This window comes from Falco biarmicus, chromosome 6 (assembly GCF_023638135.1).
Source record: "Falco biarmicus isolate bFalBia1 chromosome 6, bFalBia1.pri, whole genome shotgun sequence".
Taxonomy (NCBI): Eukaryota; Metazoa; Chordata; class Aves; order Falconiformes; family Falconidae; genus Falco; species Falco biarmicus.
In genome coordinates this window covers 84,464,093-84,490,513 of record NC_079293.1, presented here as the reverse complement: position 1 = coordinate 84,490,513, position 26,421 = coordinate 84,464,093, and the positions used below count along the sequence as shown (strand labels likewise).

The 26,421-nt window shown below is 43.1% G+C and overlaps 2 protein-coding genes across 6 annotated transcripts in view; one reads left to right on the top strand and one right to left on the bottom strand.

The window, feature by feature from the left end:
- Window positions 1-16,056, top strand: part of GREM2 (gremlin 2, DAN family BMP antagonist) — a 41,028-nt gene extending 24,972 nt beyond the window's left edge. For 2 of the 5 annotated variants that reach the window (XM_056344344.1, XM_056344342.1), the window contains exons 2-3: window positions 10,852-11,014; window positions 13,143-16,056. In XM_056344344.1, the coding sequence (XP_056200319.1) occupies window positions 13,144-13,650 (507 nt within the window). In that variant the 5' untranslated portion in view covers window positions 10,852-11,014; window position 13,143 and the 3' untranslated portion in view covers window positions 13,651-16,056. Of the gene's footprint in view, window positions 1-5,564; window positions 6,703-10,851; window positions 11,015-13,142 lie in introns of those variants that run through there. The other 3 variants (XM_056344346.1, XM_056344345.1, XM_056344343.1) reach the window with 2 other exon arrangements.
- A 4,561-nt stretch (window positions 16,057-20,617) lies between these two features.
- The window catches only part of FMN2 (formin 2), a 162,400-nt gene continuing 156,596 nt past the window's right edge, over window positions 20,618-26,421 (bottom strand). The window contains exons 17-18 of the mRNA XM_056344580.1: window positions 22,811-22,892; window positions 20,618-21,379 (exon numbers count right to left, since the gene is read on the bottom strand). Coding sequence (XP_056200555.1) covers window positions 21,353-21,379; window positions 22,811-22,892 — 109 coding nt within the window. The 3' untranslated portion in view covers window positions 20,618-21,352. The remainder of the gene's footprint in view (window positions 21,380-22,810; window positions 22,893-26,421) is intronic.

The window sequence follows — 26,421 nt, the reverse complement described above, 5'->3', positions numbered from 1 at the left end:
TTCCTTTTACTGATTGTCTACTTCTACTGAGCTTGAAAGCGTGAGTAATGGAAAAATATTTTAACCTTAACTGTGGTGACACAGTGTGAATGGCTTATGGCCAATCACTAAAAAAACCAAGGTCACTTTAAGTTAATAAAGAGCCTCTGGGTGCTGTTTGTCTTTTACTTGTGTTTATATAAAGAGGGTCCCCAGTTACTAGCAGTCAAATAGAAATCCCTGAGCCAGGAACTCCCAAAGTTGGCATCTTTCCCCTCTTTGATGCTGCAAAATGATAAATGCAACTGAGGTTCCAAGGCTAAAAAAAATGATCCTGAAGTTGCCTACAGGAGGGGAGCTCTGGCACTTTTCTGTGGGTTTCTGAGCAGAAGAGGTTGGCATTTGCCTCTGTAAGCTTCCTCCCTTCCTCTTCTTCTTCCATCATAGGGGAAGGTATTTGCCATTCCTAAGAAATGTATGGACTCATTCCACTCCGCGGTGCACCTATATGATGAGTGTGATTCCTTGTCACTTTTCCTTCTGGATATTAAAACTGGATCTGCCCACCTGACTCAGAAGGCTGAACTTTCAAATCCAAGTTGGTTCATCTGTTTCTCGCGCATCACTCCCATGTCCCATGTCCTATATTTGACTGACAGCTCAACTCTGAGACTCTTCAGCTCCACAGTTTCAGTCATTGTCAAAACTACTCAACAAAGGTCTCAACTTCCAGATGGTGAGGAGTTACTCTAACTCCCATCACCAGCTTTGCCTCTGATGTACTAGTCCAGTGGCACGCCACTGAATCTCCCCTCGTTCTGTGAAGGGAGTCTGAAGAAAACAGCTTGTGTGTGGTTTTAATTACATGTTTGTTCAGCCCTCTGAGGATGTCAGGAGCTGTGAACAGTAGATGCCAAGTGATTGCCAGGAAGAAAGCTGCTGACTGCGGTGCATCGTAGACAGAATCCTTCTGTGTAACTGCCACTGCCTTGCCATGCGCATGCCGACGATATCTGATTTTGATTATAGTCTCTCCTCTGATGATAGTGCTGTCTCGGGTTCTCCTAGAGACAAAGTCTTGGTCAAGTGAAAACATAAGCAATGGTGTAGTCAAGGGCAAAGTTAGTCTCCCCCAGATTCCAGTCCATTGCCTCTTCTTTCTTCCTCATTTGGAGCGAACCAAAAGGCTAACAGTCCTCCTTTAAACGAGCATAACTTGCTGTATTATGTTAGTCTAGACAAAGCAAATCAAATTAATTAGCAGAAAGACTGTAAATGTGCTGTGTAGGAGGACCTGTCATTAGAGTACCTCATCCAGGCTCCTGTGGCTTGGTGTGTGTTCAGAATGATAGCTCTGGTCTTCCTCTCAGCAGAAGAGAAATAGAATAATATGGGGTTGCAATTAGAGGCAGAACTATAATTCAGTCCTGGGCAAGGAGAGGGGGAGGTGAGTAGGAAGACGGCTGCTCTGCAAAGCCTAAGTCATAAAACATAAAATCCCTATTTATGCATGGCAACAGATCCTTCTATGATTGAATTACAGCCTTCATATTCAATAATGGGCCAAGTCTGTAAACCAGAATACCGACAGAACAAATATTTACATTCTTCAGGCAATGACGGGAGGAGAATCACTGAGCGGAGCATGAATCAAAGCCACAAGGACATAGATGTGGGGCAGCCACGTGTTGCCATCAGTGTGAAGTGGGAGGGGTGGGGTAAGTTTCCAGTATTTGGATGTGAAATTTCCTGTAGTACAGGTCATCCTGCTGCATTTCACTGAGAATTCATCTTTTGGTGAAGTGACACACGCTGCTGATGACAGTGAGTAAACTGGAGTTTATCCATTCGTTCTGTGCGCTGTACATTTCCCAGTATAGCTAGAAAGTGCTACTGAAATGTTTAGGTATTTAGCATTTTATGTTGCTATTGCATACCTAATCACAATTTTTTTTGTATTCCTGACATTACAGCACCTGGTAAGTTCTGTACCTTTGATAGTTTTTGAGCATCAGCTGCTGTGATTTATTTTAGTCCATCTGACAGCTGTGGCAGTCATAAACATTACTGGAACATAACAATTTGGAAATACCAATAGACGTATAGTGAAATAAATTAAAATTCCTATGGTTATCTCACAAAACAGCTTGAAAACAAGGATCAGAGTAGTTCCAAACTGATGAACTTCCATCCAGACATCCATTGATGCAGTACTAGGGTGGCCAAGAAGCCATATAGCTCTGAAGGTTTAGAACTCCAAATGTCACCTTTGTCTACAAACTTGTGTCGTGGTTTAATCCCTTCAGTCCTGGCCAGCAACTAAGTACCACACAGCCGCTCATTCCCCCCTCAACCCAACACCCGGCCCTGGTGGGATGGAGAGGAGAACCGGAAAAAAGGTAAAACCCATGGGTTGAGATAAGAACAGTTTATTATTTGAAATAAACTATAATAATGATGATATAAGGGAAAGGGAGACAACAAAGAGAGAGAGAGAAATAAAACACAAACCCAAGAAGAGCCAAGTGATTGGCATCCCCTGGCCAGCTGCCCCCAGTTTATATACTGGGCATGACGCTCTATGGTGTGGAATATCCCTTTGGCTAGTTGGGGTCAGCTGTCCTGGCCCTGCTGCCTCCCGTCTCCTTGTGCGACTGCTCACTGGCAGAGCCTGGGAAACTGGAAAGTCCTTGACTTGGGGTAAGCACGGCTTGGCAACAGCTAAACCATCAGTGTGTTACCAATATTACTCATACAAAATCCAAACACACAGCCCTGTACCAGCTACAAGGAGGAAAATTAACTCCATCCCAGCTGAAACCAGGACAGCTTGCAGATGCGCATGTACAGCCAGCCCTCAGAGCATGTGGTTGCCGTGCTTCTCAGCCCTCACAGGTTTAAACTGCATTTCAGTTGCATACCTGAATTTTCTCATGTGGGACCTGGAGTGAACAGGCTTCCTTTCAGAACAAAGCCCACAGCCAAGTTAAATTTTGCAACAAAGGTAATTACATGGGGATTCTGATGGACCATTAGTTAATCCACAAACAATAATTGCAGAAGGAAGCCGAGTAGAAGCCTGGTGTTCTTAGGGAAAGAAGAAAACATCTTGTAACTCTCCAAGTAAGTTTGAGAACAGAAAGGGATGCAAAATATTACAGGATCAGCCCAAGGGTAATACCGTGCGTGGTGTGCGGCAGTGACTCGGTACTGCCTGGCTTCCATCTATCGCTGGCACAGATAAGTTTTACAACTGTTGGGCCATCTTAGACCCTGAGCAAGAAAATATATTAAAAGCTTTGAGGTGACCCGCTGTTGTTTCAAGGTGTCTTGTATTACAGGTGAACATTAGAGCTCATGAACTTTGGTTTTCTATGGATGTGTTGGGTGCGCCAGTCCACCGCAGTAACCCTAAACACCCTCTTTACCACTCTCACCTCCTGTGGTAGCAAACTGCCGTATCCATCACTTGTGTCCTCCCCCTTCCCGTTCTCTGAAAGACTTTTCTTGCTTTCCTGTATACCTTGGGAGAAAACACACATAGTGTAATGCAGTAGAAGTTTCAAAACTGCCTTGCTGTCCAACTTGATTGAAATTTGGTTGCTGGATTAAAAAAAAAATGTAATTTTTGGGAACTATCAGATGTGGAATAGCATGCTGCTTATTAACTGAAGGGGGGAGGGGGGGGGCGGGGGTGGGGAAGGATGAGAGGATTCCCTAGGTTTAGCTTCACTGAGGAGAAAAAAGCTTTTCTGTGAAACTAATCATTCTGGCAACGTACATATGTGCGTGGCATAGACCTGGTTGCGGCTAATGGGCTTAATACTTGTTTTACTTGCTCATTAGCGTAGGTCGTCTGCCCTCTGTCCCCACAACTGCTGTACATTTTAGTTAGGAGACCAATGCTTTGTCAGGCAAATTTGTAAGCAGAGATAAATGTAAATGAAAAGCTCTTGAAGCAATAAATCTATGCCATTTTTAGGACAACTTTATGGAAATACAGCTGCAATGGTTGTGGTAGGTGGCATGTTAGAAAAGAGTGGGATACGCAGCTGAAGTTTGGGGTGTGGGGGAATTTGCATACTGCCTGTTAGAAAGACTAGCCTTAGGATATTGAGATAAGAGTGATTCTTCTTTGAACCGTCTGTCTTTCAGCTCTATAAATAGGATGTTAGCTTACAGAAATCCATAATATAAACACTAGATAGTCAATAAAATTTTAGATTTTTCAGATGGGAACTTGACTACTTGAGAGTCCTAACGTAGTAACAGGGTAGAATCTTGAATAGAGAGCTTGATGAGTAGAAGTATCTGAGTCTACCAGAAACTCTGGAAAATGTGAATGTTCCTTTTCTCTTGATTTATCTAGTGTTTCTCAGATACAAGACAACATGCCACCTATTGATTTTTAGAAGTAATTGCATTTTTCTGCCCATTAAGAGAAGCAAGCAGAAATTCTTCTGAGCACTTTTATGGTCCTCTAACGTACAGGCCTCTGTTTTCTTCTAGAGTAGATCTCATCCAAATCCAAGTGGTGTGAGTACAGTAACGCACATGTAGTGAAGACTAATGGTCTTGCCCTGTGAGCTGGAAAACGAGCCGTGTGCGCTGCGCTGGAAGTAGTGCATTGTTTGACCCTACAAAGCAATAAAGCTTCTAACTCCATCTCCCTTCTATCAAAACTCAGGGAAACCATATTGAAAATTTTCACACAGAACCATTTTCATACACAAAATTATAACATGTTTAAAGAAAAGCTTGCCGAAGGGTAACAAGTCTGGATTGATCAGAAGAAAGAAGAGCATTGGTGCCATGCGGTGCAATTGAAAGACGTTGGAAATGGTCCATTCTCAGTTCGTTTCTGACCTCCAGTAAGTCAGTTCCCCTCTGTGCTCAGTTCTGGTCCCACCATATGTTGCTCACCAAGTGAGTCTACAAACATTTGAAGTTGTGTTGCTTAGTCAGGCACTGGTCTTGGATGAGATTTCTATGTTCTGTTGTAATGCAAAAAAACAAAAATATAATGGAGACTACTCATTGCAAAATAGTCTTTTGTAGTATTGATTCTCCAGTGAGGAAGCAATGAAATGAGCTATTGTATTTAAATGCTGAACTTTCCCCATTCTTGTGTTGACTGTCCTCCTTTCCAACAGGCTGAGGGATGGTCACAAATGAAGACATTTGCTGAAGCCACCGCTTCCCTTCTGATTTAGTTTTTCGTTTCCCAAGGGCAGAAGTCTGCTGTTTTCTCCTGAATGAAACACTGCCAAATGGGAGTGTACCAGCTGCCTTCTGCCCAGAAGAATAAAGTTAAAAGTAGGCTATTATTGCTTGCTGGACAAAATGTTCGTGTGGAAACAGAACTGACTTGCCTATTTGGGGCTCTCTATCTCGTGCTGAAAAGCTGAGGAGCACCGAGGAGAGCAAGTATCTTTTCAATGTGGTTCACTCTTGCAAAGAGACATCTTTTAGATTCGTAGAAGAACTAACTTTCAGTCCTTTCCAAAAAAACTAGTCTCCTTGTATCCAAGGAGTTTTTTTCTTATTTATTCCTCCCCACCCCCTGACTGTAGCATTCTCCAGAACCAGGTTGGGAGAAAGAAAATCAACCTTATGGACAGAGAGCAGAAATCTGGTTTTATTTTGTGGGTTTTTCCCTCCTCCCGCTCCCCCTTCTTTTCCCAGTGTTGCATGTGCTGCCAGTACTGATGACTACCCAGACACTTCTGAGTAGGACATCTCACTCTGCTTGGGACAGTTCACATGTGCTCACCAGGCAGACATTTGTCTGTGGTTGGCTCTAAAACCACAAGTTCCTGAAGCTGAAATTGCAACAAAATTTAGGAGTTTTAATCAGAATAGTATTCCAAAAAGCCTTTGTCCAGTTACCTGTTAGTGTTCAAGTGGAGTTCTGCGTATTCATGTTCCCCGAAAAATGGCATTGTGGCATTACCAGAACTACTGTAGGATGGCTTAGCTTTTACATTTCGTGGAGCTTTTTTTCCTCCTCTTTATTTAACTTTTCCTATGTTAAAATGAATAATGCTGACACAGTTATGTACTGATAAATACAGGGCAGTATGAAGTTGATAGAGTCTTGCTTCGCTGTATTAATCGGCTAACATTTAGCCTTAAAAAACCCAAGCAAACTCAGAGCATGGTTTCCTTCACTATTTTATTCTAGTTGAGTGATTGCCTTAGTAATTGTATTTCTTATATATGTCTGTGTTTTTTGGGGACGCATTGGTATTTATCATGGATGTAAGTATTAGTGACTGTATCTCAAAGAAAATTACCATGGCTGGCTTCACCAATGCTCCCCCTGCCCCGGACCCCCACCCAGTCTTCTGGAACTCCAGTTCATATCTTGGATATAATGGATAAAAACTGATATTTCAGCTAATGAAATTTTCAGTGACTCTCCTCACAAAGTGCTTGTCCTGGCTCTAAAAAATGAGAAACTTACCTCAATTCATCCAATACTAGTATTACTTAAAAAAATAAAGTGAAGCACAGGTTTAGAAGCTATGCAAGATAAGAAGGACTCAGCCTGTGGAGAGCCTAATCCCATAGATCAGTAATACAGTATTTAAATCAATATATTTCCTGGCAGGGCGTCAGTGCAAAGAGGAGCAGTGGGGTAACGCGATCTCCGATGAAGTGAGCAGCTGCGTTCCAACCTGTGTCAGACGGGCTTGTCTGAAGTTTCTGGAGGAAGGAACGGTACAGCGGTTATAAACATGAATTTCTGGAGGCAGTAAAGGTAGATAAGAAGGATAGAGGACAAAATGTGAAGGAAAAGCCAAACATTTGAGCTGGTTAGTTTTGGTGCCGAGGGTGAGTTTACCTTCAAGTTTTCTTTATAATTGCTCCTGTCCTAAAAATAACATATCTGACACATTACACGGTGGTGGATGTGGCAGGAGTAATTGGTTGAGCCCTTGATTCCTCTTACATTTTTGTGTATGGATCAGGAATTCTAAACTGCCAGCCTCTTCAGGGAGAATTCAAGATAAAGCTCTTGGTTGTAGAAAATCTATACTGAGAGCTGAAATTAGTATGAAGCAGCACCCCTGAGCTGCTCTCAGCTAGCTTCATCTTAGCGTAGTGTCCCCGCAGGTTGTCCTTTGCTCAGTGTGCTTCAGTTTTGTCGATGATGTACTCTATTTCTCAATATTTTACATTTGGTGTCTTCAGGAACTGTCTTGACCAGGAGAACTTCTAATTCCTGGCATTACGGGCGAAATGTTGTCCTCTCCTGAGGCATCGGTGAAACCCAGCCTGCTTCCCCTTTCAAAACGCGAACGAGAGCCTGGACAGGACGGTATGGTCCCTGGAGTGTCCAGGGTGCAGGAAAACCTTCCTAATTCCCTTCAGGCTTCCTGGTGTTCCCCATGGGCATGCCTGGGCCTCTCTGGGGGAGAAGTGTGGGCGCAAGGGAGCGAGAAGGACGGATCTCCTTGGTGGGGGGGAGCGGGAAGGATGGAGAGGAGGAAGGATCTTCATCCAAGCCAGCCAGTGAGGGTACAAGGAGTTCATTAAGTCTAAAAGAAATGTTTTCTGCCTCTACCACCTACTGCTAGGGCTGTGATGCAATGAAATAGCTTTCTCTCAAATCACTATAGAAGGTTCTTAGAGGGCAAGAATGGAAAAACTTCTGGTTGTAATGGCATTAATTACTGTTTTTTAAACAATTATTCCCTTCGGTGTTGCATTTAGTGTTTTTAAAGTGTTGCTTAGTATTCCTAGTACATGGTAACTCTTCTTTACTGCTAAAAAGCAGAGATTTTGTATCTGAATACGAGAGTAACACATTCTAGCTGCGTTACTGGCTTTTGTTTTGTTTTCTTCATTTCATCCCCCCCCGCCTCCTATGTGTTTTGTTGTTGTGGCTGGCTTCAGTCTTGGCAATTTAATAATGAGAATCTATTAATGATGGAATGATTTACTAAGAGGCCCATGGCTCTGTGAAAAGAAAGATACAGTACAGTGTTCTGTTACTGCTGACGTTGAGACACAGGACAAATAGTTTCCAAAGGATACTTAAAAGGGAGAAGCTTTCACCAAATGCCTCCCTTGCACAAAGATGCCTGATTTGTATAGACTTTATGCAAACATTGTACCATTAGAATCATGCCTAACCATTAATAAATTAAATAAATAGCATTTTTGGCTTCCTGGTAGAGAATCTGATATTTCCTGGCTTCCCACGTCTGTTGCTAAAGCCAAGTTTTAGTTCTTTGAGAAGTTATTGCCTGGCTTGTCTTCAAGGAACACTTCTTGTGTCCCATCTTAAAATGCTGAGAACTGACCATGTACACCGTGTTCTTACAGTAATATACATACAGCTGGTTTATACGGATTCTTTTTTGACTAGGTCTAACAGGAAAGTAAGGGGGGAGCAGAAAAACTTCTGGTAACAGGGATTCCCACAGTCAGCTGAATAGCTGATCCCAAAGGAGATCTCTTGTGTCTCTGAAGTTTGCAGGATAGAAACTGGAAAAGAGTGATGCAGATGGTCAAATGTGACCGTGTGTGTACCATGCCACAGAACTGTACCTGATTTAATCTACCCTATAATGTCTGCCCTTTGCTGGTAGTTGACCAGAAACCATTTTCCAAGGCAAACTCTTCAGCTGTTAATTAAATTAATAATTTTTAAAAAGGAAAGTAGCTCTGAATTTATCGTCTCTCCAGTCATTGGCTCTCATGGTGCTTTTGATGGGTGTAGGATAGGTTTATAGTACTGGCTCTTCTTCCACGTGCGTTTACAGGCTGAATCCATCCTAGGCTTCATGGTAGGAAAGTTCCACGGTAGGAAAGACAGGTTTTGGAGGTATCTTTTCAGTTTTTAAAATTATTGGCTGGGTTTTTTTTTCTGAACTCCTGCCAGGAAGACCTGGTGAAGGGGAGGTGATTGTATCAAACCGGTATCAGAGCACTGGATGCTTCCACGAGTGCTGGTAGTGCCAGGTTCTGTGCAGGTGCTGCATGCTGAAAAAACTATCACAGATCTTTAAGTTACATCTCTCTCTCTTTACATCCACCTGCAACCCTGAAGGAGGCTGATAGTGAAACAGGAATCCCCAGTCAGAAACTGCACCCTGAGCTGAGAAACTGGTGACAGCTTTGCAAACCAGAGGAAGCGGTGGAGCAGTCGCTGGGCACAGATGGATGGTGCCGTTACCTCCTGCCCTACCTTGCAGACCATAGCGCCGGCTTCTGCGCCGGGAGGCTTCTCCAAAAAATGTGCACTTGACTTCTGAGGTTAAATCCAACACTTCAGTTCCCAGAGAGGTGCCCTAACGACCAAACTATAGGCTATTTCGGGGGCTACACTGCTGCCTGTGCTGCTCCGGAGCTGGATTGCTTTCAGGAATGCGTGAGTTATAGGGCCAGAAGGTCACTACGCAAGAGAGAGCCTGCCTTGGTAGATATTTTATGTTACACAGTAATTGGATACAAAGGCGAAATAAAGCTGAGGCCAGACACAGCAATCCTGGGTCTCCCCTCCTAGATGGGTGCCCTGACGTCCCCAAATTACAGAGCTGTGTCCTGGTGTTCCTGCCTCCTTGGCCAAGGATTTTTTACACTCCCGAGTACCTGATAGCCCAGCCCCAGCATGATGGGTTTGTTGAGTTTATGAACTCATACTTGACGCTGATTTCCTTATCTCAAAGAGATAAAAACTTAGCATGTGAAATGTAAATGCAGCTAGGGCTGGCTTGGTGTCTAGTCTAAGGTTATTTTCTGCACCAGCTCACACACTGGAAAAAGGGGTGGGGGGGACTGGCAGCAGCTGGCAACGACCCTTAAGGAAGCTGAAAACTGTCCCACGGGAGCTTCTGCTGGCTGGGCCATGGGCACCCCCAGGTGCAGCGGGGGCGGTGGGCCCGGGCTGGCGTTCCTGCAAGCTTCAGAGGCGCTGGTCTCTCGAGGCAGTTCTGGCTTGCTCGGGCTCAGCCCCATGTTCAGTTCTGTGACATCTAAGTAGGACAGAACTGCCCTGTTCTTGCCAGAAGCCAGATTCTTCTCCAGTACGTTTTGTCTTCCTTCTCGTCCCGCTCTGTCTGCAGCCGGCATTCACCATGTTGCTTTGCATTCAGACTGTGTTTACCAAAAAGTTCTGTGTCTCTGAGAATACTGAGGTTTCTTTTCTCTTTGCATGTGAACACCGAAAAATATATGTAGTCCTTGGCATGTTGCTGGCACCAGGTGACCTTGTTTGCACCCTTACTTGCTTGAATAGGGGGTTTGTGTGCCAGGGCTTAGAAAGGGGTGATTTGCAGGCTAGTAAGGGGCAACCCTGTGATTAGAAATTCCACGATCTGACAGGATGCACATTTGACCTGCTAGTGTAAAATAGATTATTATTCTATTATGTAAACATTTTAAGGTCCAGGTTTGATAAGGATCATTGACAGAAATAGGTGGTGCATTCCTACCTGTCTGTAGAAGTACTTGCTAACGTGTACTGCAGTGTTTCGTTTATAACCTTACAATAGTGGCTTTGATTAATAATGCTTTATTAGTTATAAATGTAGACTTACTGAATAAATCCTACTTACTCTGTTGAATGGCTCTCCATGCCTACATAAAACTATTCCAGTAATTAGAAAATTACTATAATATTTCTCTATATTGTAGAGTTTGAGTTGTGAGCCCTCTGTCAGCTTTCCTGAATTCCTGCGTAGGATTTCTACTTGACCCCACCCCTGACACAAAAGGGAAACGTTTTCAACTCGCATTTTGTGATGAGAAAGGGTGGGTGTGGTAAGACAGGGTTTACCATAGAAAAGAGGAAGGGGTGGGGGAAAGTGTCTTTGTCCTTCTGATGTGGCTTAGGACCTGTGTTGTCCTTTTCCCCACCAGGATCAGAGAAATGAGACCGGAGAGGCGATATCCCTGCTGAAAAGTACCAGCCTCCCTCCCTGAAGAACAGTAGAGTTATCACCATTGCTTTGTGGGCTTGCGTTTCAAGAGAAGAGTGGAAGAGTAGCGTTGGCATAAGGCATCTTGTGGAGACCCCTAGAAGGTATAGTCCTGTAACTCCTGGGTCTTTTCCTCCTCTTTCTATATAAAGCACAAAGCAATGGGGATCAGTTGTTTTATCTACTACTGAAATGCAGCCATCGGTGCAGAATAACACGAGAACAGTTTGAAAGGAAGCGTGGAACGCTATATTCAACTGAAACTAATTACCTGATTAGGTTTTGGCCTGGCCGTGTGGGTTGACATCCAACGGTCTTGGCGACAATACTTGCGAGCAAAGCCAAGTCTAGTCTCGCTTCGTTTAAAGACTCTGGACAAAACTTCTGGACTTTTATGCAGAATGCTAAGCAGTGTGAAAATAGGCCACTGCTTTAAAGTACCCATGGCTACAGTGGGTGTCAGTGGGCAACTGGCATGGTTGCAGATGAATGGGCTGATCTGGGTTTTAGAAACAGTGGCTTCCCTTTAAAGATGATTCTCTTTCAAGCACACACTCTGGTGAAATTTAACTCTGCCTCAGAACATCCTTCGTTCACAGCTAGAGGATTAGCACTTTCTTTTCTTTCAGCGCTTCTCCCCTTAGAAATTTAGTCAAAGCCTGACATTGAGATCTCGTAAACTTAGAAAATCGCCTGAAATGATGTTGTCTCACCTAGTCTGCTACAGTAGTTCCTTCACTTTATCTGCATAGGGGTTAAATGTGTTAGGTCTGCTTTGTTAGGTAAGACGTATTTGCTATTGCTGTTGTTATCTTCTCTTGCACTTTTGCAGCAATGACTCTTTCAATCTGTTGGTGTCTTTGTTTGGAAACAGGCATGTTTTCATGTTAGGAGTATCTATGCACCATCTTAAGTGTCTCTAGTGTGAGACATACCTATATTTACTGGTATGATGGTATTGTTTTCATCTTGGCATCTCTCTAAAGGAAAAATAAATAAATCATTACTTGGAAGGATTTGAAACTTTACTGGGAAGAGAGGGATGAGTCTTTCATCTGTATGCTATTATAAAAATACAGTTCACTAAGAACACTTTCAGAAAGACTTGAAGGGTCCTTGCCTCCGAATAGGAAGCTTCTGGGCTGCACCCACTTCTGGCACCCTAGAGACCCTCTGTTCCCCCTTCCCAGGGAGAACGGCATGAAGTGAACTGTAAAATGAGTTGTGGCAGTGCACTGGTGAGAACTGACTTTATGAGGAAATTTAGTATGTCTACTCTGATATCCTGGAATCGCACCGAGACACATTACTAAAATGAATTGGACAAGTGGTTGATGAAAATCCAAGAGTTGGTAAGGGATGCTCCACAGAACAAGAAATCCTAAAAGACAACCATAGGAAAAAATATTTTTGCCAATTGGCTGACTATTTTAACTTAGCAACTGGCTTGTGATCTAACCTATTCCTTAACATCTAAAATAAATACTGAATTCTCTCCTGTTTACAAACCTTCTTAAACCATTTGCCTAAGAGGCATCGCGCTAATGAAGTCAAAGTTGTGTTTAAGCATTTCCTTTTACTGGAAGAATAAATCCATCAAGTTTTCGGCCTCCCACAAAGGCAATAAATGCAAATCTGTAAGTTCCATAAAAGCCCCAAGAAACTTCAGAAGTAATTTAAGATAATAAAAATCGGCTTTTGGACACTTCTCGCTACTTCTGTGTGGAATGAGGCTGTGCAGGGACTCGGGGGCTGGGGAGGCAGATGGGAGTTCACCTTGTGTAACCTGGCATTCCCTTCCCTTCTCCCCCGCCGTCCCCAAATCAGCTGTCACGGTGTTGGCAGGAGTCTCTGGAGCCTTCGCTAGCCAGGACTTTGCCCAGCTGTTTGGCCCAGGATTTCACAGAGGAGGAGGAAGCTTTTCTGGCTGGAGCTTCTGTAAAGTCACTTCTTCAGCGATCGAAGCAGCACTGTCCCGGTGGGGGGAAAAGCAAGTAGTGGGAGAGCTCGCAAGGCTGGGGGGGAGCGATGTGACTTTCACAGGGCTTAGCCACTTTGTGATAAGTAATCACCTGAGAATAGAGCTAATCTCCTGGGGAAAGCTGTTGGGACTACAAAGGTGGCAAGATCTCCGCTGCTTCTAAAAGCAGGCGTAGAAGAGTTCACCGCCGTTACAGTTCTGTGGTTTGAAAACGTGTCTCTCCTAACAGCTGCTTGTGTTGCCGTTTGCAGGATGATTTGGAAATTCGCCTTGTCCGTTTTCCTGATGGCAGCGCTGGTTCGAGTCACGGACACGAGGAAAAACCGTCCGGCGGGCGCCATTCCCTCCCCTTACAAGGACAGCAGCAGCAACCACTCGGAGCGGAGGCAGCAGCTGAATAAGGAGGTGCTGGCCTCCAGCCAGGAGGCCTTGGTGGTCACCGAGAGGAAATACCTCAAGAGCGACTGGTGCAAGACGCAGCCCCTGCGGCAGACTGTCAGCGAGGAGGGCTGCATAAGCCGCACCATCATCAACCGCTTTTGCTATGGGCAGTGCAACTCCTTCTACATACCGCGGCACGTGAAGAAGGAGGAGGAGTCCTTCCAGTCCTGCGCGTTCTGCAAGCCACACAAGGTCACCTCTTCCACCGTGCAGCTGGAGTGCCCAGAGCTGGACCCACCCTTCCGACTCAAGAAAATCCAGAAGGTCAAGCAGTGCCGGTGCATGTCTGTGAATCTTAACAACTCGGGCAAACTGTGAGAGCGGGCGTGTGGCTACTGCTTGGTGTTGCCCCCATCAGATTTACTGCTGCCTCCCCTCTCCCACTGAGCTGACTGTCCATTTTGTCACTTTGTTTCTTCTTTTCCTTCTTTTTTTTTTTTTTTTTGGTGTTCTGTTGTCTTTCAGGAGGCATCTCTCGAGCAAGGAGAGGCTCCTTGCCGCTTGCCGACTGGAATAACGCTGTTTAATGGGCTGTGTGAGGCACTTCACCATCAAGTTTCATTATATTTCCAGTGTCATTTGGCGGTTGAATCTGCTGGAGTGGAGCAGGCTGCCAGGAGTTGCGATCGATCCTCTAAGTAACCAGTTGGCTGAAACCAGCATTAAATGTTTCCACTGTGTGGAGTAAAGCCCTCTGCCCTACACTCCAGTCCCCTCCACGAGACGAGGACGCCTTCCCCGTGCTTTGGGCCGGAGCTCGCCGCTCCCACTTGGAAGTGCTGGGGCGCTGCCCAGGGCTGGGGGACGCAGATGAGGGACGAGTAACCTGCGAGAAGCAAGCGAGGCTCTCTGACGAGGCTCATCTCCTCAAGACAACTTTAATTGTGCAATGACAAACGGTTCCGGGCTTCTTGTCTGAAGGCAGATAAGGAGCGAGGGGAAGAGGGCAAGGCGCTGGGTCAGCCACCGTCACCGCGGAGCAGACTGAGGGTGGGTTCTGATGCTGTTGTGGTTAAGAGTATATCCAACACGTGGTCTCTGCAGCAGTGTTTATTTTGTAACCTAGCTATAGTAAACAACTGTTTAAAGTATTATAGACCTAGCCATGTATATTTTTCTTGTGGCAGAATGTGCCGGAGATTAAAATACGTTGAGTAAGAGACTCGGTTGCTAGGTCAGCTGCCTGGCTTAAAATGGACATGGTTTAACTGGGCTTTCGGTAGGTTTTTGTGTGTTAGATGTGTGTGTGTGTTTCTTACTCCAGGAAAGACAACACCCATGTATGACCTTATATTTATGCCTGCTCAGACCAGGGTAGGTGGGAGGGTAGTGGGAGAGATGCTGAGAACACTTAAGGGAACAATGTTTCCCTTAAGGTATAAAAGCACTGTCGCACAAAGGATAAAATTTGGTCATGGCTGGACTGAATACAAAAGCTACATCAGTGTCATCAGGTTTTGGGAGTGGTGTCTCTCCCATGATTGGAAACCACGTTAATGTGTTAGTGTTAAAGGACAAGCCCATCAGTCAGTGCCGCTGGAATGGGTCACAGCTGTAGGAGCAGGGAGAGAGTAAGTGGTAATTGCTACAGTACTGGTGGTCTGCGCGGGTTTTGAGTTCTACGTAATCAGTGTCGGTGAACACTTGCAGTTCATTTAAAATCATACTGTGTTGTTATTCAGTTGATGGAGTTTAGCATGTCCTGTATAATCTGTTTGTTACAGATCAGAACTGTATTAGTCCCAGCTGCATTAAAACCCCATGTCTCAAAACAAACCAGCCCCTTCCCCCCAACCCAGAGCCCATGCGTGCTCAATTGTCTGAAGCTTACAAATTAAAAATGACACGCCGACTCCCTGATGCATGTCTCGCAGTTCAGCATCTGCATCTCGTGAAACCAGCTTGCGGTGGGAGCCCTTCCCCACCAGCCTCTTCACATGCAGCCGCTTCAACGGGTTAACGTGCCTGGCCCCTGCTGCCAGCCAGGGGTTCAGTGCCACAGGTCGCTGTTCTGTGCGACAGCCGGCTCTAAGAGGCTTTCGGGACTGAGCTCCACCAGAGCTTGCCAAGCGGTTTACGGGGCTCGGCGTGGGCAGGGTGAGGTTGGTCAGGTCTGTTAGCCTGATTACGTGAACGGCTGTGGCTTTTCTGCTGTGCTCTTTCAGCTTGTCAGCAGGGCACGGGGAGGTTCCTCGCACGGGGATTGCTTTATCAGTGCTCGCTGCTGCCCTGCCAGCATCGTGCCAGCCACCAGGCCAGCACCGGTCAGGCCAAGCTCGAGCACTGGTGTGGCTGCGGGGAGCTGGGCGGGGGGGGGTAAGGTGGCAATAACTACAGTCAAAGACTCCTGGGATCTCAGTCTCCACTTGAAAGAAATGAATGGGAAGTCTGGCATTTTGGACTAGAGAATGAAAAGCACCCTAATAACTTCAGTTAAAAAAAAAAAAAAAAAAAAAAAAGTGCAAGAATCTTTATGTTTAAGCTATGCCCTGCCTGGGTTTTTCACCAGTTTGCAATATGAATATGCTGCAGCTTAAAGCTCCTTCTAGGAGCTGTGTTTATGTAAAAACTGAGTTGAGCTTGTAATGGTTAAAACTGTATTTAATTCTTGTTTTATAAATGAAAACAAAAATGAAGAAATGCTTTAAGTATAATGTAATTATTTTATAGGTCTACTATTAAATTATAGATTAAATAATAAAGCTACTCTAGGGTTATATGGCATCCAGGTTTCCCGGCTTTGCTTCAACACCTTGTGTCCAGCTGCTCTCTCGTCAGTATATTCTCCGGCTTCCTTTTGACCCTACCAGATACAGGCTCACCTTGACAGCTTGGGAAAACCTAGCTACTTCTTCCCTTGTCCCCCACCCCCTCAAAAGTACCTGCAGGGCAAGAGGGAAGCATGAATTGCACTAATCCTAGATCCTGGAGTCGATTCTGCATGCACAAATTCTGGGTTTTTTTGGTTAACTGACAGGAAGGCAACCAAAGCTCCACCACTGGCTGAACTGCTGGCATCATTTGCGGTAAGAGAAGTAACTATTACCCTGACCAAAGTGGTTTTGCTTAAAATATAGCGAGATCCTTATGTAACAGGCACCAAACTACTCAGGGAATGGAAGGAAAAAAAAAAAAAAAAAAAGAAGAATGAAGTATATCTTAAGATACAGGAGAATTTTATTGATGGCTGTCAGCTCTTGCATGAATACAGTGTATGTCTGTCCAAAGGTAGGATAGTGTTCTGTGTTCCACCCCACCCCACCCCCCCTTTTTTTTTTTTTTTTCTTTCCTACCCAGATAAAAAATATTTGCAAAATAATCTTGAAGAAAAGCTTCAGTGAGGAAAGGGAGTTCTCACACTAAGGAGCGAGCCTCCACGTGACCAGAAGAGATGCCTGTCATGGGTCTTGAAAGCAGCAGGAGCACCTAGCGCACCAGGAGCAGGGGAAGGCTGTTGTCCTTTATGGCACTATGACACCGGCATGAACCCTTTGCTGTCTCCTTCCCCATCTCTTGCCCGAATCCTCTCAGGGTTCAGGAATTTCATGGATTTAAGGACTTTTTTTTTCCCTCTTTTTTTTTTTCTTTTTTTTCTTGTAGTAGCTTTTAAATCCAAGAATTAATATTTCGCTGTGCTTTAGCTACCTGCGTGTGGTCAGGGCCCTCTGCTCAGAACTTGCAAGTGCCTCTATCAGTCGGCTCAAAAGGAGCTCAGGCAGCCATCTCCTCCCATACCCCTCTCTTGTTTCCACCTGCCTCTTCGCCATGCTCCTGCTTTGCCGGTGGCTTCATTGCCCAGCACCCATGTGCACCTCCGCTGTTGGTGGTGCAGCCCAGAGCCCATGTCCAGCTCACCCAGCCCCTTATTGCCCACCTGCTGACCCGCCATACCGCAGGCGTACGCTGCCATCCAAAACACTCCCACTTGCGGAAATGATCCAAGAGCAAGGCAGGTCTCCTGAGGTAGATGAAAAAAAGCTTTAAATCAGCTAGATTCAGTATTGCTTAGTGATGCTGTGGGACAGGGGAAGGAGGGGGACAGTGAATGTCAAGCTCTGCCACCCCATGGTAGTGTCACCCTGGCAGGGCTCCAGTTTGGGGTTGAGTGACAATAAGTTGGACCTGCAGCTGGGAATAAATGAGAAAAAAGTGCTGACGCTGTAAAGATCCTTTATCTTCAGAAAGATGCCTTTTTTTTTTTGAGGCAATGGACTTGCTCTTGGATCCCTTTAAAGTAAGTTGGATGGACATCGGGTACAGCGCAGGTACCAATGGGTCTGTCATAAGCAAGGTAATGGCTTGAAAAACCTATTCTGTGATATAAATCCCATTTGATTGGTGAGTGGCAGACCTGAATGGTGTGAGACATGGTTTTCCGTCTCCTCTTTTTGCTGACTTGATCACACAATCTTCAGAAAAACTCAGCTCCATCAGTTTTCACTTATTCTGTCTGCAGCGGTTTAAAATAGACGTAACTTAAGTAATTGATATAATGGGGTTGGCACAAACTTGGCTTTTGCCTGTTACGCTAGAGTAGGCAATGAAATAATTGCAATGCAAAGACTTGCTGTATCTTCTCTCAATGAAATTAGCAGTTGTTTCCAACATTTTTAGCTGAAAAATTGGGCAAGAAAAATACCAGTCTAGAAGATGTCACTAATTGTATTCCCACTGCCGCTGTTGGTTAATATTTAACTAAGTTTTGGAAGTGCTTCGGGATGATGAAAGGTGCTACAAAAAAAGCTGAGCACTATTGCATGGTGACACGTGCAAAGTACCATGCTTCTGAAAGGCATTAATTTGCAAGCAAAACAGCACGGATCTTCTTAGTTCCTCTTAAAAAAACCCAGACATTCTCAGTAAGTCACATCTGCTGCTCAGGTACGAAAGTCAGTATCTAGCTGCTGCATTGAAGTAACGGTGAGTGATCAGCAAAGGCTCAGAATTCTGTCCACGAGAACTCTCGTAGGACAACAGCCAACTCAAAGCGTGGTATGCTTGATGTTTCAGGAAATGGGGAGAGAGGGGATCAGTGGGATGTTCAACCTCTTTAACACACACACACACACACACACACACACACAAACAAAAGAACATTAGTCCAGAATGCTGTAAAAAGCTGAACGCACCACTGAAAAAAAGGACAGTGGTGAAACTTAGGCTGGGAATCCCCCCTGGGAGTGTTGTGGATCCACTTTGGTGCTGCACATAGTGGGCTACTTTACTTTGAATGTGTGTTTGAAAACAGGCTGGAGAGAAAGCTACATAAAAGACATGTTCAAAGAGGAAAATCTGTGCAGCAGCTTGTATCTTAAGATCATAACATGGTACCACCAGCTGCAGTCAGCCTTTGACACTGTTCTTCAGAGAGGTTTGCGAATAACTTCCAGCATCCATGCTGCAGATCCGGTGAAAGGGGTAGGGATGTGCGTATGTGACAGTCCTACCAGGTTGCTAGACAACACTTTAATGATATAAAATATACGTATAAAGACATTATAATATGCAGATAATACTTTTTTTATGCGTTTTTTTTGTCCTAATAGCAATTTCTGGAGACTTACGTAGGCATTGTGAGTAGGCACAGGTTACAAGCCTGAGCCAGGTACAATACTGGAAGGCGTGCACAAGCCACAGACCCGAGCCAGCGACAGCAGGGTGGGTAAAGGACTCTGAAGCTCCTCGCTACCACCACCTGGGGAAAAGGTAATACATCCACATAACTGGGAATTACTGTCACTGTGCTTCCAAAAGGCAAGGAAAGAGAAGCCCCGTTTCCACCCATCTGTTCACAAAGTTTTTATCCTTGGTCACAGGAGCCTGAATGGGACAAGGTGGTTAGGGAGCAAACGGTTGCTAGCAAACTGCAGCATAGCCTGACAGTGAAGAGAGAAAGCAGTTACTTCATTATTATTCCTTTTATTTTCATATAAATTAACATTCTAAAAAAATTGAAATAGAAACACTAAATACAGTATTGCACATAGTGATCTTTGTTAGATGATCTATTATTTCATTTAGTATAGTAATATACATACTGTAGGTACTGAAGGGAACAGGAAGGCTACAAATGAAAACATGCTACTGTATCCTTGCACTTAGGAGCAAAGTTAAGAGGAAAAGACTATTGTTTACATAAATACAAACATGGATTTGAATCAGTGCCATTAAAATAGCTTCATTTTTTAAAGTTTTTTCCATAAGTTAGTTGTACCAGCTAATAATCTCTCCTTTTCACTTTCCCAAATAGTAATGTTACTCCCATCAACACAAAATTTTAGAACTCCATTCTCAGTAACTTATATCCCTGCCAGAAATTATTACAAGTAGAGATTTTCACATAGGTTTGTCAGCAACAGGAGACTTGCTTTTCACATAGTGAAAAAACCCATCTTTTCTAGTGCTTGGTATATCTGAAGAATAACAGATTCCTGAGGTCATATTTTGCACTTCCATTTATGACACCCTGTAGGGTACATTAGCCTCTGGACAGCTAGGAATGTCTCTTGATGTGCTAGATTAGACAGGGAATAACGCAACCCAGCAGGTTAGAGCTCGTTTGCCTCACCCCAGTATCTTTCAGGCTCCAAGGCTGTAAGCATGTGCATCCAATTCAGTCACACACACAGCCTGCCTTCAGGAAAAGTGCGCTTTGAAAGAAAAATGTTATCAATCGGGCTGATTGGTTTGGGGCTCTTCAATTAGGACTGGGGGAAGGTTATTGGTTGAGCAGATCAAAACTGATAGAATTAATTCTGGATTGCAAATAGGAATTAAGCATGTGGTCTAAAATGGAAGCCCTAAGTCATAGGTTTCAATCATTAACCTCCTAGTCAGGGACACTGAAAGCCCAGAGGAAAAGTCTGCAATTCTGTTAAGTGTGAACTTGATGCCAATTAGTTGGTAGGCTCTGGTCTGTCACTAGAACTGGCTACTGTTTTCTGTAAATGGCAATCCCCATGTGCATCTTTTAATGGCTCTCTAAAGGAGTTTTAAATTAAATGTAAAGCTAATTCCAAAAGGGAAGTCATGTACATGTGGCCAAAAGCCTGTCTGATTTAAGTGATCAGCAGTTAAAACTATACTATATACCTTTTAAAGTTCATGTAAAAGTATTAGCTGCTTCATATATTAACAAACTATAATAGCCAAATCTCTCTCATACTCTATCATACTTCTGTGCTTTTCTGTATTTTCCTGATTTTCACTTACTCTTTTTTGGTTTGTTTTTTTTTTTGTTGTTGTTGTTGGTTTTTTGTTTGGTTTTGTTTTTTTTTGGTTTTTTTTTTTTTTTAATGCTGGATTTCTGACCCCCATACCACCTGGCATTCACTGTCTGGCAAAAGATGAAGTAAAAGTATGCTGCCTTATCGATTTTAAAGATAGTTACAGTAAACATCTTGTTCCACAAATATTTAGTCATGGAGGGCAACCAAACAAGTTGGGAAAGCATTGATTATACTGTATAAACAGCACTTAACGATTCAAAATACGAACTACAAATGCCAACATGAAACGGATACAAACAATTCACTAGGAGTAACATTTCTTTCCCTAATCTAAGTGCAGTGCCATGAAGTATTTGTGTTAGACAGATGTTGCCAGTAGGAATGGAAATGTTTTACTGTATCGAGTAGCATTCTTATGAAGTTCAACTTAATGCAATTTGCTGCGTGTTCAGAACTGATGCAGATGCCGCTGTTTATGCATGCTGACTTGGCCTATTTGTAATATACCGTACGCTTCACAAAATACCGTTTGGAGTGGCAAAGGGGACGCAGAGTACAGGGTAGGTGTTTCAAGTCCATACCTAGTCTATTGCTGGGCACTCCATTAAAGTGATTACATTCATGAATGAATGTACCATAACACATCAATTGGTGGAAAACTCTAGAGAACAAAAAGCGAATTTAAAAAGGTCGAGAAAGCAAATGATCAGGATGATGCAGTTTCCTTCCTCCTCACTCCCCACCCACAGGTGTGTTGAGTTTTGGTAACAATGGCTTTTGCTTTTCTTCTCTCAGATTTTCATACTTATCTTTGCTTTCTGAAAAATAAAATGAGTAAAAGAAAGCAGAAAATTGAGTAAATATTAAACCCCCTCACAGAAATATGAAAAGCACAGAAAGACGCAGGCTAACGCTCAGTTCTACTTACTGCAGAACTGACTTCAGAAATAAATTTCCTTTGAAGCTTGAACTGAAATAGACTGCAGCTACACAATGCTTTTGAAGTAGTTTTGTTCACTTTCCTTTTCACTCTATCAAATTTTCAGTAACACTGAAAGTCCCAGTTTCAGTGCAACTAATAATGAAAATGACACAGGAACAATTAAACCTATGGTGGTTCTCTAAAAAAGAAAAAAATTTACAAAAATCCGTCACTGTCTTTACATTTGGCAAGATATAGGTGAGATGGAGAAATTCAAATCAGTGTTAGTTGGGTGTGGTTTTTTTGTTTGTTTGTTTTTAAATAACATCTTGCTCTGGTTTAAAATAAAATTGATAAAATAAAACCTACTTTATCATTCCTAACCAAGCTGTTACTCCATTTACATTTCTTATGGCACTAATCACAGCCAGCTCTCCCTAAATATTCAGAATAGGAAACAATAAATGCAATGCTATTTTGTCCTGTGTCAGATTATACTAGTTAGAATACAGTAAATTACCACTTGCTTCATTTCAAGGGTGTGTCACAGTAACGTAGCTGTGACTACAAAGCACAAAAGAATTAAATCATGGCTGGTGGGGGGCAGACAGGGACATGGACACATGAAAAATATCTTCTGTTATAATATTTTACAAATAGAATCGATGGGTAATTTCCACATGTATAATTTAAATGTGAGCTGCCAGACTAATTTTTCACTAGAGGAGTGTTTATTTTCTGTAAAATCAGTCATGATCCTAGCAATGCTTAGACAATTATAGTGGAAAAGTTTCACTGAATGACGAGGATTACTCCTCTACTATCACTGAAGTTATTTAGCGGTTTTCAGAAGAATGGCGAGTATTATCTTTTTCTAGGGTTTCTATTCCAAACAAATCCAGATCAGTGCAACAGGAGCCATTAGTATTGGGTACAAGGATCCAACCTGAAAGATGTCTACCTATCACAATTCTTCCTTACGTTTTGTAACTGTAGAAAAGAGAGTGGAAACAGACTGAATGAACTTGAAGACTGGAAACGCCTTTCTGCCTTCTAGGTGCATCCCACAGGAAAACTGGGATGCAGGGAGATTGGTAGGGTGGGCAGTCATATGCTGCTCTTGCTTGTGCTACATCTGTTTTGTCGAGCAATATTTATAGGCAGCATTCAAGTTTGTTCATCTAACACCTTTTGTGGAAATGTTAAACATTCACAATAAAACAGAGCAAAAACCTAGATCAATAATAACACATCTATAAAGTGCAAAGAGAAAAGAAAAGGTAGAATGAGTGATGGGAACAGAAATATTGCTACAATTTTTACTTACAATTCCAGAGTCATGTTTTGGTCTTATATTATATAGCGACTTCCCCTTTTTCTGCCTGCAGACCTCCTCTGCTTCTTTAACTCTGAAGAGACAAAATTTATAAATATACCTTTAGGCCAAAGCCATTTCCAAAGTGCAGTATATAACTTACAAATTTAGGCCTGAGGAAACAACATGGATAACATTCTTCCCCATATTTTCCTTAGCATGCTCCACAAAATAGCACTTGCTCCGTGTGGCTGGCATGCCGTGCTGTCAGACTCCGGCGCTTACAAGGACAGGCATCATCAATGGTATCATCAATTCTAGTTACAAAAGCAATCAGGACTTGCTGTAGATGAAGATTCAGATGTATCAGGATTTAAAATACACTGGACTACATGAAATGTACCTTTCCAAGCACTCATACCTAGTGCTGCTAAGAAAGCTCCTTTTCTTTTTATGACTGTTTAAAAAAAAAAAAAATAAAATCATTCTTAATCTGTTCCTGACCTCAGTACTTCAGCCACAGTTTGAACAAACTGTCTCACCAACCTGTCTTCTCCTTCACCCGATTTTGTTTGCGTTTAAAATGGCAAAATAGATTAACCTAGATTTCCAGTCTTCACACTCTAACTTAAAATAAAAAAGGAAGATTACCATGGAACGTGATGTTACCAAGTGACATGTTGCATGTCACTGCACCCATGTCTCTACCCGAAGCTGAGGGTGAGCAGCAAGGCTTGCGTGACTGCTCGGGGTGAACCCACTGGGGCTGCTTGTGTGTAAAGGGAGGAAGAGGTTCCAAAAGTGAGGGTCCACTTCTTAGGGCTTCCTGACTTGGCCAGCAGTGCCAAATCAGCGCCTTGTGAAATGCCACCAAATACCACGTTTTCAATGCCATAAATGCCCTTTTTATCACACAGGTAGGGAGCAAACTGTGAAAGGCAGAGGGCTATACTGACTGGGAGCCTGCCAGAAGCAGTCTGCTGGGCTCAATGGCACACTGTAAAATGTTTCTTTACCATTTTTACTTGTTTTGTAGATCAACCTTACAAACACACATGGTTGAAACACTGATAATACACATTTACGTTATGAATTTTCTGAGCTTCAAAGGCTTACATAAAACCTTTGTATGTTATGGCATTAAATGGTGTGAGAGGTGTAATTTTTTTTAACGAGATATGAGAATATAATTTATAAATAAGAAAGTAGAAAATAAAAAATGTAAATCCCATGTTGGCTTGCTCTTGCCCACAATATAGACTTCAGATGGCACTTACTCTGCCTTTTCATCATTATCCAACAGTGAAAAAAAAGAAACAACAGTAAAATGATATTGAAGAAATGATATATCCTTGGCTGGTTCCTTGCAGTTCATCTCCAGACCACTTGCACGTCTGCTATTTCACTGAGGCTACACAGGGCAATGTGAGAATCAGACTTCGTGTTACTATTATTTTAAAATATTTTTTTGTGTGTGTGGTAAGGGCCAGATTTTGAAAATAAGACTCCAGCTGGGTCTGCTAAGCACATTAAAAAAAAATCGCCTTCACATTCATCTTTCCTTTATCCAGCTTCACCAGACACACCTCATTCTTTTCATAAGTTTCAAATTTATACTTTCAAAAATTAATTTAAACGTCCATTCTTTTCCAGCACTTCCAACAAGCTGCTCTCTTCATTTGATGGCCTTATATTTTATTAACGTAGGAGGACATTTACGTGCACAGGTGGGGGGTGAAAAGGCTTTGAAACCTATTCTTTTCAAGCTGTAACACTTTCTGTCTGACTGCAAATCAGATAGATTGCCGCGCCATAATATAGAACAAAAATGTCACACAGCCAATTCACCTTTAAAACATATTTAAATAGATTCAGTAAAAGTGGCAGCCAAAACGTGGTGATAGCTTTAAATAGAAGCTTATGGGAGCGATACAGAATGCAGTACAATTCAAAGACATTTTCCTTTTCCTAAAACACCACCTTTTCTTCTGCTTTGTGTCTACTTACATCTGAAGGAAGAAAAGTATCTGTGACATTGATCTTCCCGCGGTCTTTTCCAAAGTCAGACACATTCCAGCCCATCAAAAGCCACTTTTACAAAGTCAGATATAAAATAGCTTGTCTATCCTACAATTTCCTTTTTTTCCAAATACAGCTATAGCTGGCTCCCTTCACTGGTAGGCATAATTTAAATAAAAAAAAGAAATGTTACTTGGAAGCAAATTAGTATCAAAATCCTGAGGACTCTACAAGTACTATTGAGGTTATCCAAATGACTTTTATAGAAGCGATGTAATATATGCAGGTATTCTGACTACTCATCATGCAAATGACAGCATATGTAACATACAAAAATATTTACCAAACCAGTTCACACAGGTCCAGATGTTATTCTCAGGAAATGTCAGGGAATCTTTAGTTCCAGTCTTTGTCCCATCTAAATATCTCCCCCTTCCAGGATAGATTACCCACTGCTTGCCTAACATACCAGGTCATGAGACAGCTCAGCTCTCTGTGGGACTCATGTTAATTCAAAACAAAAATCCTCCTACAGGACGGCACCGTTGGTGAGGCAGCAATAGGGCTTGTTTTCTGAAAAGCAGGCCCCGTTGAGTGTCACTGCCAGCGTCACATCCCCCAGGGTTCTGCTTCTGATAGAGACATAGCTGTTTGGAGAAAGGCTGTCTCCGCTCCAAACAGCAACGTGCTGATACCAACGCCACTCCGTGAGGAGGTCAGAACTTCTGTGTCCCTTTGATTGCGCTTGAAAAAGCGATCCGCAGCCTGCAGGCTGCTCAGTGACAACCTCGGGCTTGTGCTACCCATTTTTCTGGGATTATGTAAGAGGTTCTGGTCTCACTAGCATGGTTGCGGTCCTCAAGTTTCTGGGAGCTTTTGTGAAATTCCTTGGAGTTTGAGCCTATTTATTCATACCAACGGGAATGCAGAAGATGAGAAGTATTACTCCCTAATGCACTTAAGACGAAGCCGAGAGCTAGCAGCCGCTCAGTTCCAGTTCCAACCATATCACTGACTCACTGTGTGGGTTTGGGACAGCTCGTTGTCTCTTGGCCCCCATCCTGCTCTCTGTGCAGGAAGATTCAAGATGTTGGATAGAGCCTCACTGAAGCAGATATGACCTATATGTGTGCTTCTTCAGCAAAAAATGTCCTTAGAAATATAAAGATAGCATGCAACAGGCTCGTTGTTAGGAGGCTTGGTTTATGACCGTGTTAAAACTGGAAGCACAGAGAACTGTATAAATCTACAGCTCTTACAAATCTACAGCTCTTATCTATGAAGGAAAAGTTGCCAGACTGGTGAAATATAGAGACAAAGGCAATCATTGGCTTTCCCCAGTGCTAAATCATAAACCAGCAGAAGAGGTATCAATTTCTACAGTGCGCAAGTGTGTTTTCTGAAGACAGATCATTCAACTAAATTAGGATTTCAATAAACATAAAATTAAAATAACCTAATCCTACTGGAAGAGCCAAAGGGTATGTTTTGATATGAACATCAGTACTATTTAAACTACAAGGTCTAGAAAAGCAGATAAAAGGCTACCTTTGAAGGAAGGGCAATAGTTTTAATTCAGTCTGAAAATAACTTAATTGCCACTG